This window comes from Micropterus salmoides, unplaced genomic scaffold (genome assembly GCF_014851395.1).
Source record: "Micropterus salmoides isolate LMB-PRFRI ecotype aquatic unplaced genomic scaffold, ASM1485139v1 Ms_hic_scaffold_12, whole genome shotgun sequence".
Lineage (NCBI taxonomy): Eukaryota > Metazoa > Chordata > Actinopteri > Centrarchiformes > Centrarchidae > Micropterus > Micropterus salmoides.
In genome coordinates this window covers 13,234,759-13,250,942 of record NW_024040263.1, presented here as the reverse complement: position 1 = coordinate 13,250,942, position 16,184 = coordinate 13,234,759, and the positions used below count along the sequence as shown (strand labels likewise).

The window sequence follows — 16,184 nt, the reverse complement described above, 5'->3', positions numbered from 1 at the left end:
GTGATTTATAGTACACAGTGAAATGTAAAAAAAATACGACCCATACAATTTCCAGTTTTGAGCAAGCGAGATCCTGCTATATACCTATAGCAGAAAGATTATCTACTAACATTTGGATTTTTCATTGAAACTACAACTATCTGGTTCCCGATTTGAAGTTGGCTAAGATTAATCTGAAAGTATCAAATTGGTAGAATAAAATATAAATTGCTATGGCCGGGGACCACTTGTCTGGTTTTGTGATAATGAAACAAGGACAAGCTGTGGCATATTCCACTTTTAATAGTTAAAATGATAAAACTTGAAACTGGGAAACCGACAAAACAGAAACGGGTAAATATAACTACATAGAAAGAGGGGACCCCATTGTAAGGGCTCAGATGTACCAGGTTCAGTCACATTTACTGGTGTAAATTTTACTACATGTTAAAAGAAAAGTAAAGAGTTCCACATTAAAAGTATTTGCGAATTATATTGGAGCAGTTGAACACGTTATAGAATAACCAATTTTAATGTCCATTTTTGCATTAACTGCTTATAACCTGACTTCTACGACACATTGGCCTCCTGGTTGATGAGGGTGTTGAGGTCCAGCTTCGTTTTCTCTAGAGCTGCAGTCTTGGCCCTCCGCGAGGGACGCACCACAGGAACGGACTCTGGCACATTTTCTCCATCACTGTAGTCAAAAAAAAAAAAAAATGACAATGTGAGAAATATAGTTATGGTATCAAACCATGCACATAGCTATACACATGTAAAGGGAAACCAGTATGTGCTGACAAAACTTCACCTCTCCTCCGATGACTCTGCCCTCCTGCTCGGCTTTTTTCCCCCTTTGGCTGTGCAGACTCTCCTCTGACCTGTGTACACAAACACTCAGGTTACAATCACGGTGCTGACTCAGGAAGATCTCTAAAAATATAGTGGCACTATGAACAACTGCGGTTTAAGATGAGTATACAGAACCTGCATTACCTCTTTTGGCTCTCTTGGCAGATTTTGATGGATCATCTGTTGCAGCCTCTGTGGAAAAAAGGCAGACAGAAATTTCATATTTTTTGCAGTTCCTCTCTCTGCTAGATGTTTTCTTGTCTTGACAGACACAAAATAGGGTGAAGTGAAGCATTTGGAATCCACTTAGCAATGGTGATTAGACATAATCCTTTAGCAGGCTGAGTTGTTACAAACGTGTTTTGTGTAAATCCAGTTAGACGGGCAGTGAGAGGGTAACATTTGTTTCAGATGCTCAGGGGGAAGTCAGGTGTTCTTTTGTACAGACGCGCATGTGTGTGCGCGCATGTGTACCATCTGCATTGACATCCAGTGGTTGCAGGGCGCTGGCACTGAGAAGCTCGGCCTGTTCTTTTGAGTCCACCAGCTGAAAAATCATTTTCTCCAGAGCACGGAGACAGACACGATCCTTCACCACCTGAAGAAAAGATGAAATGAAACATTAAGTCTTTCAAGAGGCAGATACATCAAACAGTATGAGTGGCTGTTTGTTCTTAGCCACACTAGTAATGCGTTTCATGGGATGTACTGACTTTGATGATCCACTTCAGATTTCCACCATCATCAGAATCCAATTTTAGATTGTGCAATATTTTGCTTTATGACCAAATACTAATTTCTATCAGCCTCAGCTGTACTGTACAGCTGTACTCAGCTGTGTAGCAAATGTTACAATAAATACGCTAAGCTAACGGTCAACATAGTAAACATATAACCTGTTTAACATCATGAGCTGAGTTTTAAGTGTTGTTGTGTCTTACCTGTACAAGCTGCTGCAACAGTGTCTGCAGGTCTTTCCTGACGGTCTCATCTCTGCTGAGCTCCAGGTTGCTTAGAGTCTTGGCATAGAGACGCACCTCAGGGGCCGTGGGGTCCTTCAGCATCTCTCCACAAGTACGCACCGCCAAGTAGTCATGGACACACACCTCCTAAAGAAACATGCAAGACGTACAGTTTCCACGCAGATTCTATTTATTGTGTCTCATTAAGCGTTTTCTAAATAGTCTATTCAATCATTTGTGAATTAAAGCTCTAACATGAACTGATGCATTCTAGAGAACAATTTGCAGACTTCATCTTTGAGGAGAAAGATGATGAAAAGCTCAGAGCGCTAATAAAAACACAAACACTAATAAAGATTTTTCACAGATTGATCACTGAGGGTGTTGTTAGTTCACGGTAGTCTCAGTGGATGTTTCTTACCTCTGTGTTAGCTGATGGCTTAATAAGTGCACTCGGACGGGTCAGCTCCACGAGCAGCTCAACCACATTGTTGACGTCCACCTCAGCGAGTGGAGAGGTGGCTGGGGCGTTCATCAGAGTCCGAACAGTCGGCAGGAAACTCTCCTCCACGACCTCCTGATGGGCCCTAATACACACAAAGATACGCTCCATATTAGTTTCTATTGTGTAACTAATAACTTCACCCAGGCAATAACAATACTAATTATAGGATGATGGGGAAACACAGTTGTAATAAATTAAATTAACACGTAGCTCTTATTGTTTGCTTGAGTATGTGTGCATGTGTGACCTGCTCTCGCGGGCGTAGAGCTGGAAGAAGACACCGAGGCAGTGCCTTAGTCGGGTGTCGTCCTCAGTGACGGGATTGTACCACAGCAGCACTAAACGGGAGAGCATCTTGGCACTGGAGATACGACCGGTGTACATTAATTTGGCCAAGCCCTCCGCCGTCTCTGTACGCAGGTCAGACACCTGAAAATGTTGAACACACGCACAGATTATTTAATTAAAATAAAATAAAATAAATTTACACCCAACTACATAGATACTTGTGTATCACCCTCAACCCCTCACCTCACTGTCCAGGAACTCTGAAAGCATCACAAGTATGCTCTGTGCAGTGTCCTCTGGAGTATTTCCCTTCTCCTCAGTCACTGGTGCGTCCTCCTCGTGTCTGTCTGGTGACTGGGAGAGGGGCTGAGTCGCACCTGCTTCAGAGAGCAGCTGGAAGCCAAACAGCAGCAGCAGATCGATAACGGCCCGCAGGGCACTGATACGGATCTTTACCTCATCCAGCTGGGCAATCTAAAAACACACACATACGCACAAATACGACTACTTTAGTACTTGTAGCAGGTGATTCATGTCTGTGTTTTTGGGTCAGTGAACCAAAACTACATATAAAATCATGTATTGGAGCAGCACAAGTCTCAGCAGCAGAAAACTTGAACGCCAGCAACTGAGATGTTTATAAATGTATTTGAATTTTAGGTAGACAAAACACGTGTACAAATTACCTGTAGCAGCAGGACCATGTGAGTTTTGGCCAGCTCCTTGCTGTGCAGAGTGCATGTTCCCAGACACACCACGGCCATATTACGGACGGCAGGGTGAGCATTTGCTATACTGGGCAGGATCTGGCAGAGATGGAGAAAAATAATGACTCTACTAAACTCCATAACCTCACAGATGTCTGACATAAACAAACAATAAGCAAATAATCACAGATGATTCTAAGGTTTCATCAGATGGTAAAAGAGGCTACCGAAATCATCAATAGAAATTACTATCAATGCAATAAGAGTTTTCAAAGTTATGAACCATCAGAGGGCCATCTGTGAAGGATTCTCCTCCAGCAACTTTATAGAAAAAGGTTGGTGCCTGACAGACAAGGTGGTACAAAGTTGAAATGCAGGTGCAACAACTTTGGAAAATTGGATCATTTTACACAGAAAGGAGAAAAAGGGTACAGATTTTGTCATAATCTGCCCCCATGTCTTCTATAAGATTAATTATGCACATAGTCTGGAACACATTATATCTATCTATTCTTTGTTTCAGTGAAGGTTAAAAGACAAGCTTCTGTAAATTTTAATGATTTGACCTATTGTCATATTTCAACTTTTAGGTTGTGTGGTACTGAAAATGTATGCTGTCAGATTAGAGCGGACAACACAGACTTTAATAAAAAAGAGATGTGCAACAGATTTACACACTGCGTTCACTGGCATTAATGAAACTACTGAAAAGTCCTTGGCAGGCGCCTTGGTTGTCAAACTTCTCATTTCAAAAATATCCATTTGGACCTGATGGGAAAATACATCTGTACATCTACAATAACATAAATATATGATGATGTGTGCAGTGTGGGTTAATACCAGTGAGGACATTAAGGCACTTATGGTTGGACCAATTCGCGTCTTGATGCTCATCTGCTTCAGCAGTTCTGCACACATCGTTAGACACCTCAGAAGAGTCTCCGGGTCATTCTGAAAACACAGAAAACAAAAAAATATATTATACTGAATGACATGTAAAGACATGGAGATGGCGCTTCCTGTGTGGTTATGTACCTTCTCAGTGCGGGTCTCCTTGTCGGCCGGTTGGCTGCTCTCTGCGATTTCCTGGATGATGCAGTTCCTGCGGTTCTCGAGCTCTGTGATGGAGTCCTTCAGCTCTGCAGCGCGGCTGAACTCCTGGGCAGTGATACAGTCCTCCAGGGTTTCTTTAGCCTCCAAGATACGCACCTTCACCTCTGCTAGCTGGAGGGGAGGAGGTGTGAGGTCCGTAAAGGAAAGAGGAGAGTCATTCCTTAGGTGAAATACACTCCAGAGGATTCTTGAGCGTTGAGACGGGTAACTGCACCTCCGTTAACAGGAAAAACAACAACAACAGCTGAGCCTCTGGGACAGGATCTAACCCTCTAGAGGTTACGTTACTCACTGGAAAAAGGGAGGTGTGTTTGTGTGTGTGGACCAGATGGAAGCTAAACACCTGAGCTAGGATTGACTTCCTTGGCAGCCGTTTGACTTCAAAGATATGTACTTTCAGTGCTTGCTGAAAAGAACAACCAAAAGTTGTGAGCAATCCCTCGCTGCATATTTGTGTTTCTAGGTAACCGATGACTTTCACTGAGGTTAAAGAAAGGAAAAGATGTGTGATGGAGCTGATAAATCAAAGGAAAAGTACTGGAACTGGATACACCAGGCAAATAACAGATTGGCAAACAAGATGTGCACCTTCCACTCCACTGAAAACATGCTTTGCCTCACAACACAAACCATCAAAAAATAGACAGAGAGGGAACATAAATAGACCAAAGACCAGAGACGACTTAAGATAGGTTGTTAGTTAGAATATATAGAATATGTAAAACTTTTGTAGCAATCAATCTCTCTGTAGCCTTGTAATAATATACACTTTTCTACCAAATAAAAACTAGTAATGTGCCAGTATGTGGTGTTTTCATGCATCCCCAAAAACAGCAGGGCAATTGGAAGGGATTACTGAATTTAATTGCTTTGGGTGCTTTTGGTTGGCGCAGTGTTTCCCCACCTGGACCTGCTGCCGACGGCTCTCATTCTCATCCACTGGCTGACTGGCCTCCATGATGGGCTCCCTCACATCCGAGATTATTTCTGCCACCTGTGTAACACAAAGCCAGCTCATTTAGACATCCGTCTATCCAGTGCAATTGTCCCACCACTCAGCGGCGTGATGTCTCAAAACAAAAGAACTTTAGTAGCAGAGGACAGTTTAATTCACGCATCCATCACCACAATCATTTTGAGTCCATCTGGAAACGTTGATAAATAATTTCAGCTTTTAAATTTTAATTTCTGCCTAATTGGTCTGTCAAATTAATTTATGGAGGGCACTGGTACATGCATGATATACGCGTGGAAAAGAATCACAGTGTGGATTAAATGAACACTGAATTCACAGTAGTTAATGGAGAGTTCAAGGTGTAAAACTTACAGTCTGAATGCGTCTGTGGTCATCAGGAATGAGGGTGAGGAGTTTCTCAGTGAGGAGAGAGACCAGGGAGGAGGGAGTCTGTGGAAGAGCCAACATCTCCTGCAGGATGGCCAAAACACGCTTCCTACATAACATCAAACATAAAAAACACCTCAACAAACCGATGATAATTTGATTTGGCAAACTGGACACAAAACTGGCATTTCTTTGTCATGTATGATTATAAATTGAAGATGTCACATTCGGCTGTGGGAAATTGTAACGGGCATTTTACACTATTTGATGTTTTACACACGTGATAAATCATTTAATTGAGAAAATAATTGGCAGACTAATTGAGCATTTAAATAATCGTTACATGCAGCCGTACCCTGACGCGTAGTGTAACTAACCAGGAAAAGTGAGCCAACACAATTAAGGAGCAAAATGCTTTGACGTGTTTAAAAACAACTTTGGATTTATTTCTTGTTATCTGGATAAATCTTGCCATGTCCTAAAAGAGAATGACTACATCTTCCTTTTCTCCAGTAGTGCTAGTCCTTCTCTCTCTCCCCCTCCCATTACATCTTCAGTTGATGTCAACATGTTCGTTAAGGTGAATTTGTTGCATCTTTCCCTTCCACTCCATTTTTCTCAACCATCTCTTGATCATTTCACCAACACGACTCTGATGATGTTCCTCATCTTACCTGCCGCCCTCCTCGTTGGTGTCCAGACATCCGATGAGTTGGATGAGCTGTTGGGAGATGAACTCCTTGGTCATGACCAGCTCCAGCTGGTTAAAGTCAGCCCTCTGTTCCTCTGACAGCACCGGCACTGCCTTCAGATAGCTACAAAAAGTCAGAGTCAACAATAGCTCTCACAGAACAGTCAGATTAAATAATGCATTGTCCTCTCGTACCAGCATCACAGAGGTACAACTGAGAATAAATTACGCAATCATATTACATGCAATACTGCAACACTGTAGGAAGCTAAACACTGACCAACCTACATGGCACAAATACACACAGCCACATCAGCTATCAGTTAGCCACTGAAAGATTCTTACAAAGCTACAATTAATTGATAAATAAGTGTATTTTATGAGCAGATAAATGTTAAGCAAGCCACTCAGTTGCAAATTTACTTACACAATACAGCATTAGATGCATTAGGCAGGTGATAAAACAGCAAAACGCTCCAAAATTTATGCATAGAAAGAAAGATATTTGAGTCCTGGGACTTAAAAGTATGAATGAGTGTGGACGGCAGTCTGTGATTTATGCTTAAAGATTGTGAAGTCAATATGAGATTATTAACAAAACATTTCGAATATATTCAGTATGCAGTAAACGGTTTGGTGAAAGCTAACCTGGGGGTGTAGCCATCAAAAGCAAATCTAGATATATAGGAATAAAATATTAATGGCAGGCTGATGCAACAAACTCAAAAGGTGTTACTGTGTAATAAGAGCAGTCTAGAATTTTGAGTGTAAACAGAAATAGTTTTACATTTTTTGCAGGGAAAGTCTTTTTTATATAAATGCCACACTATAGTGTTGTATAGTGATCAGTTGTCTGGTCCATAAGTTATTCTGCAACGGGGTAAACTATACAGCTGACACCAAGAAAACTATAAATGTAATGCAGTGAAGTCTGTCTCTCCTCTCACCCATAGAGGTAGTCTGCATAAGTGGCAGCGTCTGGTAACACTTGCTCTAGAATTTCGTCACCATCGTCCCCTTTAGTCTTGATGAACTCACACAGAGCTCTCCAGTAAAGCACATTCTCACAGGTCAGAGAGTCCACTGGGATCAGCTTCCTGTTGAAAACACAAATTATTTCCAACCTCAGACATTTTATTGATGACAACGCATGTGTGAGCCAGACAGACAGAGTGACAGAGTGTGAAGGGTACCTGTTGTCGAGCTGAGCTCTGTTCTGCAGCAGTTCTTCAGTGGGTGTGCCTTTGAAGATGGCTTTCAGTGTGTCCAGAGCAGTTTGGGCACAGTTCTCTACATCCAGCCTGTGGAGCAGCTCTATGATGTTACCGTCCAGGCGGAGCAGCCAGGCCGGCAGCAGACGGCAGCAAACCACCTCCCTCACCGCCTCTACAACACACAGACAGTCAGACATATTAACTGGGCACACTGGAATTTAGAGCTGAACGAGCAGTTGATTGACAGAAAGTTTATTAGCAAATATTTTTATAACTGATTCATTGTCACTTTTCAAACACTGGTTCCAGCTTCTCAGATGTGACTTTTTATATCTCTTTCTGTTTTGAAATGCTGCCAGGACAAAGTACCTCATTCAAAGTACAGTACAGTGTTGATGTAATACACACACAGAAATCAACATTACCTGAGGAATCATGGAGACCCTGCTGCAGTATACTAACTCTCTGTGCGATGGTCAAAGCTTTTATATGAACCTTGTCAGCCAGAACCTTGCACAGAAAATTATATTGTTAGTCTTTACGTTTTACAAGAACAAGTGTTAAGTCAGATCAAGACGACAACTTTATGTTGTTTTTACCTGCTGATGTACTTGGCACATGCGCACATATACTTGTAACAGATCATTTGACTACATTTGTGGTTACCTGGTAAGCTAGCTTGCGGACGTTCTCTTTGATGTCCCGGGTGCGTTTGAGTACTTTGGGGAGGGTGCGGGGGGACATTGCAATGCAGGAAAGAACGGCTCGTCGCACCTCAGGATTAGTATCATTTTCCAGAATTAACATGTAGGCTGAACAATGGAAAGAAATTAGACACAAAAACATAAGTTTACTAACATAAACACACCTTTAAACAATGATATCTCAAATGTGGTTATCAAGGAGTTGTTTCAAAGAAATGTACTGGGAGGAGAGTATGTACAGGTGAGTAATGATAAACATATTATTCTAAACAGATGGAAGCATTGTTAGAGAAAAAAAACACAAACCGTTGATAGTTGGACAGTCAGGATCTTTTGGCTGTTGCAGGCGCGTCATGGCCAAAGCAGCCTGAATCCTCACATTGGGGAACTTGTCGGTAACACGGACCAGCATGGCTTGGTGGATGTGATCAAAGAGGTCGTCGTCTATCTGGGCATTCTCTGCCATACTGCCCAGCAACTTGTTGATCAGCTGGCACACACGGAAACGCACCGCATGGCTACTGGCTTTGTGAGACTGCGAAGGAAGGAAAGCAGTCCAAACAGTTTGGGAGAAGAAGTGGGAAAAGAGGAGTGAGACATAGGATAGACAAGGACGGAGGAAGACAAACATTTACGTCACAAAGTTGATCATCATTTAGCACAGATGGAACAAAAAGTGTCATTGTAACTTTTCATGCATACACTCTTGTGATGTTTATACCTCCAACAGGAAGTTGAAGATGAAACTTAGAAATGGATGATCATCCTCATCTTCGTCTTCTTCCTCCTGATTCTCCTCCTGCTGCTGCTGCTCCTCCTCCTCCTCCTCTGTTTTAGGTGGAGACTGGAAACTCGTGGCGAACCTGGCGACAAACTCAATGACGTTTTCGACTGAAGGTTCACGCTTGTAGACAATCATGGCGTACTTCAGGTAGTGGACAAACTCCTCATGGAACAGTGTCTTGTCCTCTAGCTGGTGGAGGATGTCATCAACAACAGGTGACGCAAACCAGAGGAAACAAAGGCTTAGGTTTAAAATAAGACAGTATACACGGGAATATGTAAAATCAAGTCATCAGTTTCTACAATATCAATTTCAGGCCTGTCAGGTGGTCTGGGAAAGGGTTGCTTGCTGTCCCCAGGGTCAAAACAAAAACAAAGAAGCATGGTGCACTTTCTATGTTCCACATATTTGCAATAAAACTCCAGAACACATAAGGTCTGTTGCAACTTTAAAGTTCTTCTGATTTATTTTAAATCGTATTTGTGTCTATTCATATTGCCTTGCGTTTTGTTTTTTACCGTGTCTTAAAGGAAAGCATCTGGAATTGCCCTGTTTAAACTAAACTTGCATTAAGGGAAACTAAACAATGACAATAATTATCACAATATAACAACTGTTCAATAAATATTCAATAAATGTTTGATTGAATTCATTTGAATCACAACCAAATTAACACATTAGCATTTGTCTATCAAGATATTTATTTTGTTCAGGGAAAAGGGACTGAGCAAAATATATTATTTAATTACTCATGCATATTTGTTGAAAATATATATTTGTCATAATTATTTTGAATGTCCTACCTCAGATTTAGTAAGAGATTCAGTGTTTGGCATCAAGCGTTTGTCATGTTCTGACTATAAATAGTTTTAAACCACAATTTATCATCTGGTTTCTTCAACTTTCACTCAGGAGCAAAAATCTGCCTTCAAACTTGACATTTTCCTGATAATTATCGATATTGAATGATATTTATAATTTTTATCGTGATAACATTTTTGGCCATATCGCCCAGCCCTACTTGCATTTTCCTTTTTTTATCATTTCATTCAGTGATTTTATCATAATAAAGATTTGTCCTTCATCCTTTACTAGAACCAACTTAGGGGGAAGGTTAAACAAAATAACAATACTTGTTTCCCCTACCCTTGTGATCAAAACACGGTCCTGGATTTAAACTATGACTATGTGTGGTGTGTCTAATGGCAAGAAATAAGATTCACAGATTCACATACGCAGAGCTTACCTTGCTGTAGCGACTCTTCAGGCTTGCCACCAGCTTCGCCTTGTTATTGTGGCCCTTCTGAGCGCGCTGAAACGCCTCTTTAATGTCTATTTCATTGTCCGAAGTCATCTTTCCTTCACAGAAAACCAATTTAAAAGACAGAATTACTGAAACCGCCGTATAAGCTTTCTATCTTACACTTACAGGAACGTTTTTACTAACAGCTAAATGCTAAGGGCAGCAGCAGCCTGCTAGTTTCTAGTGGAGAAAACCCCACCTCGATACAACTCCCACTGAAAGTAGAGCAGGAAAACAACGTAACCTAGCTATATCGTCCTGGACAAAGTTCCCCTAGAGATACTTTACACTACCATTTATCAGAATATTAAAGCAAACATTGTATTATACTGACAAAATAAACGTATTATAAGTTTTAGAAATTTACCTTTTCTTTACTTTTCTTCTCGCAACAGTGCCGCCTGTTTTCAAATTCAATTATCGTGTTTTGTTCTCGCGAGAACTGAAATGCGTTCTCTTGCTTCCTGTGTTATGACGTACAAATGTCTATTTTTGTGTGCCCCTAGTTTAGCCTGGCAGGCGGCTCTATCGGTGAGGCTCAACAATGGACTATACAAAAGTAGTAAAGCTGAAACATAACAATGAATTGATTAATTCATTTGTCGATCAACAGAAAATAATCTACTATTCTGATAGGTGGTTAATCGCGTTAGTATTTGTAACCAAAAAAATTTCTTAGTAAAGAAAGTAGAGTAATACTTAACCATGATAGAAACTAATGTACGAGAATCAGCTGTTATCAGTCATACAGTCGATGGTTCCATTGTCCTATCACGCACTGCACATGACAACAGAACAATGTCTATGTACATCACCACTACTATCACACTGACATTAATGATATTTTCATCTGCTTTACAAAACTATTAATGTATTCTGATATTTATAAATTGCAATTAACAATAAAACAAACACAAGATTGGAACTTTCTAAAATATTTATGTGGATGTACCATATGTATATGGTCAAATTGAAAAAACTGGCCCATTTTAAACTAGAAAAGACTCAAGAGCAAACCAAAGCTGTACAATTCTCAATTATATTAATAGAAAATATTTTAATTAACATCTACTAGCTCCACATGAAAGTACACACAGACCATTATTTTAACTGAGTACAGTGACAAAACAAAATACTATCTTGCAATGTTGAGAACAACAAGTCACACCTCAAGCGTTGGCTGGTTGTTTACCAGATTTCATCTAAATCTCTGTTTCAGAGATGTTTCTAGATTTCTTACAAACAGACAAATGTGACTGAGTAGACTATGTTTTTGACCAAGGATAACATTAATTGTAGGAGTGATCTGGCTTTTGCTTTCATTAATAAAGATCTTAACCTGAAAACCGTGAACCAAGACTTCTGTGCTGGTTTCACATTTTTTTGTCCTGTGTTAAACCGTTAACCGATAAAGGCCGACTGCCTCATCCATCCATGAGGATCTTTTGGCTGATCTGCAAAGCGGGTCAGGTGCAGTGGACTCCATGAGGGCATATGCTGGGGAAAGTAAAAACATGTTTATAAAATATAACACACCATCACAGTAACCTCTCAGCTGCGATCGTGGTTAAAATGCAGAACTACCGAGAGAAACCTGTAGAAAAAGGAAGATCATGCATTTCACAAGTTGTACATTTGTACAACATATAGGACATTTGTAAGACCACATTTTTCTTGTATTGTGGTGTGTTGTGAAGTGTTGAGGCAACACTGCCACCGTGTGACTAAAAAGTGCCATTGGTTTGTGATTGCACAGAATATCCATGTACAGTAAATATTAGTTTCTCTTAATAAGGTACAAGCTGAAACTACTGCAGTCCAGTAAAACAGCCCTTGATTCCTTGCATCCTTCCTTCTTTCCTTCCTTCATTCCTTGATTCCTCCCTTCTTTTATTCCTTCCTTGCTTGATTCCTTCTGTGATTCCTTGATTCCTTCCTTCTTTCCTTCATCCCTTGAGTCCTTCCTTCCTTAATTCCTCCATTCCTTCCTTTATTCCTTTTCACCTTCCTTCCTTGATTCCCTCATTCTTTTATTCCTTTCTTGATTCCTACCTTCTTTTATTCCTTTCTTGATTCCTACCTTCTTTCATTTCTTTCTTGATTCCTTGCTTGGTTCCTTGATTCTATCCTTCCTTTATTCCTTCCTTGATTTCTTCCTTTATTCCCTCCTTCATTCCTTGATTCTTTTGTTCCTTCCTTCTGTGATTCCTTTCTTGATTCCTTGATTACTTTCTTCCCCCCTTCCTTGATTCCTACCTTGATTTCTTGATAGCTTCCTTCCTTCATTCCTTCCTTCATTCCTAGTTTACTTCCTTCATTCATTCCTTGATAGCTTCCTTCCTTCATTACTTGATTACTACTTTCCTTTATTCGCTCCTCCCCCTCCTTCCTTCCTTGATTCCTTGATAGCTTCCTTCCTTCATTCCTTCCTTCACTGAATCCTAGATTACTTCCTTGATTACTTCCTTCCTTCCTTCCTCCATTCTTTGATTACTTCCTTGATTCCTTCCTTCCTTCCCCGATTCCTTATTTGAATACTTCCTTTCTTCCTACCTTGATTCCTTCCGTCCTTCCTTGATTCCTTCCTTCCTTCCTTATTGATTCCTTCCTTGAGTTTCAGTGCATTGAGCTCTCAGGAGCCCCATACTAATGAGCTAGTTGACAAAAACAAGCAGAGAAGCCACACACTTGCCAATGCTCATTATTGAAAATTGACCATACAGTATATAAGATTTCATCATCAGAATAGCTACAACCTGTGATTGTGCAGGCGCTCTTGTCACTTCTTTGCCTCCAGCTTGGCCAAAGCCATGAGTGCTCCCTTTATAAAACTAATTACTAATCTACAAAACTCAGTACACATTTAGAAATATTACATCATGCACTGAAACACACATGAACACAGGAAGAACATGCAAACTCCACAACGAGAAGAACATGGCTGGATTCAAACCTGCCTCATGAATTGAAATTAATTAACAAATTAAGTAATTATTAGGATGTAATACTCACTCACACAGACATGATGAACACATCATGTTAATTAATTAACGTTTTTACTTTGTCAACTAACGTTAGTTTGCTAGTGTGAATTCATCATTTGAAATATTTCACAGTGCACAATTAACCTTTTCAGCAACGCTGAATCGCTCCTCAGCTTCAGACTTCTGACACCATTTCCTCCGTTGCATCGGTGAAACGCTCGTAATTAAAACGCATGTTGCAGATTGTATAGACGACTGTGGCAGGTGAAAGTGCGGCGCATTTTTTGTCATCTGTCCTCCAACCCAAGACGTCCAACCACTGATTACAAACACTGCACACACACAGCCATTATGAAAATAAACAGCACACTAAACCAAGAGAAAAAAATTAAAATGAAGACCCTCTGTTAGCTAACTTACTGCAATAACTAGGCTAGCTAACTTAACTAGAAAGACAAACCCACCATAAGACAGACAGACACACATACACAAAGAGATATACCTAAGTACTAAGTAAAATTTATGATAAATTGGTTAGGTAGCTCACAACGATGTTTATCGGTTTGATGCTCTGACTTAAGCAGACGTGACAGTTTTTTTAACGAGACGTGACAGTCTCACAAGCCTGGAGAGGGACTTATGACTTATGGAATCACTATAGTCTTATGTCACCACCCTGTTTTAGCAACTAGGCAACTTTGAGCACAAAATAAAGCTATTTGACAAACTCTGTGGGTAGTCAATATTGTAAGGAAATGACTCAGAAAAATATGAAATATCATAGAATATGAAAGATGTCAAAATACACAGGAGGTTTGCCTATGAGGAAGGATTCTGGGGTGAAACAGTCCCTGGTCTATGTGAAGGCACTCAGACTACAGACTGTGTGAGACCACATATTAACATTTAGTTTGCAACACTCACATTGAATATACTGGGCTTGGTGGGATTTTTGTGGTTTGTCATTTAAAAACAAGAACCAGGTGATCATGTGGATTGATGAAAGAAATGAGCAGTCATCAACCTGTCTTCTTTTATACAGTCTGTGGTGCAACCCCTCTGTTTCTGTTGTGATGTCCAAGGCGGCAGCTGCCCGGCAGCTGTGGAGGGGTCACGGCAGACAGCTCGTCCGTGGGAAGAGCAGGAATAAACTTCTCCACAGGAGGACGGTACCCCTCATTTATGGCAACAACAACAGCCAACTATCTCTGGAAATCAATTTAATATACAGGGTACTCTGTCAGGCTTCTGCTTAAGACCTGTGTGCATGTGGGCGTAGGATTATCTGAGAGGTGTATTATCATATTAAATATTTATGCTGGTGGATGCAGGGGATAAAAGTTCCCATTAGTCCATACACCTGCTATTTCATCAGCCAAAAAGATGTGGAAAAAACGTCCTGGTAGTGCTTCTGTAAATCTACGGGCACATGCAATGATCTTAAGACATCCAAATGCTTTCCAGAGAGATACAGCCCAGTGTAAAACTTCCTACACATTCAATCATCAAACTACCATTTCTCATTACCTTGTGCTCATTTAGAAAGCACAGTCCAATACCAAGGTTGGATTACAATCTGGGCAAAGCAGACAAATGTCCCAGGGGCCCTCGAACTTGCAAGATCACTATGTGCCAATTGGTTTGTGATCATTTGATTAATTGCACATTTATTTGGACACATGCCCCAATTAAGAAAACACACTAAGGCTGATTCTGCATTGTTATCTAATCCTGTGGCCTCAGAATGCTTCACACAAAGTAGGTCATAAAATGTGCCATCAGACCACGTCTAAAGACAAAACTGTTATAGCTGTTCCAAGTGGCCACACTCAAAGGGTGAATAAGCCTGCCATCCTGCCTCCTCCTGGCTGCATCCCTCTGCCTCCCCAATCTTTCTCCAAGAGTAGTCTCAAATGCAATGAATCGTACAAATGGGTATCACAGCACACACTTTCGGACAGTCTCTCCTCCAAGGCATTCATGGTCTTGTACTCGGTTGAATATATGAAAACTGATGGAAGAATAAAGAAAAAAAAAGAGAGCTAGAGAGAAGTTCAAATCCTGCCTAGTTTTAATATCTCCTCACAGCGTACTTGACTGTGTGCTGAGTTTCAGAAATCTTTGGACACAATAAATAAAGTTGTGTTTTGATGAAATTACCCTAAACTAATTTACATCTGGGCCCAGACGTTATAGCACAGAAGTGCTGGGTCTCTAGTATTCCCTGCTGTGTACTTACTTGGACGAGAAAGGGCACACAATACACAACACATGGTTGGTGGTTAATGGAGTTATAGGGACCCAGCAGCTAATATCTTCCCGAGTGGCCTCCTAACAGGTTAATTTGATCCTATGTGTGTGACATATTTAAAGCGGCACTTTTTTACACACCATGAGGAGTAATATTCAGCTGGTGAAAATAGTAGGTCGTCTTTGGCTCTGGAGGATCTTAGTCAAGTCTGAGAGAATAACCCTGATCATATCATAAGGCTTATTCTTTATCTCAGCTTGATCTTGAAGGACACTAACAATTTGTCTCCAACAGAAAGGTTGCAAGGTCTTGGACTTTGGCATTTTTGGATTTGGTATTTTGGAGCTAGGGACCAACATGGGTAATGGGGCGTTCCATTTAACATAACATAGTCAGATATTTCAACAGGAACGCCCCCTGAAGTCAGATTTCCGTCTCAGAAAGTTGGGGGAGAACCTCACCCACCCCGACCTCAAAATCCAAGATGGCTGTTCCTGGAATCATC

General features: G+C 40.7%; 1 protein-coding gene across 1 annotated transcript; it reads right to left on the bottom strand.

Moving 5' to 3' along the window:
* Nucleotides 1–262: 262 nt before the first annotated feature.
* Nucleotides 263–10,877, bottom strand: ncapg (non-SMC condensin I complex, subunit G). Its single transcript, XM_038713462.1, has 22 exons — nt 10,812–10,877; nt 10,388–10,500; nt 9,079–9,330; nt 8,664–8,892; nt 8,320–8,465; nt 8,079–8,163; nt 7,633–7,825; nt 7,387–7,536; nt 6,423–6,563; nt 5,734–5,857; nt 5,311–5,400; nt 4,329–4,517; nt 4,134–4,244; nt 3,273–3,392; nt 2,830–3,060; nt 2,546–2,727; nt 2,215–2,380; nt 1,773–1,940; nt 1,306–1,429; nt 976–1,023; nt 791–860; nt 263–676 (listed from the first exon to the last, which is right to left on the bottom strand). The coding sequence occupies exons 2-22, from the start codon at nt 10,493–10,495 to the stop codon at nt 550–552; spliced, it is 3,054 nt and encodes a 1,017-aa protein (XP_038569390.1). The 5' UTR covers nt 10,496–10,500; nt 10,812–10,877; the 3' UTR covers nt 263–549.
* Nucleotides 10,878–16,184: the final 5,307 nt, after the last annotated feature.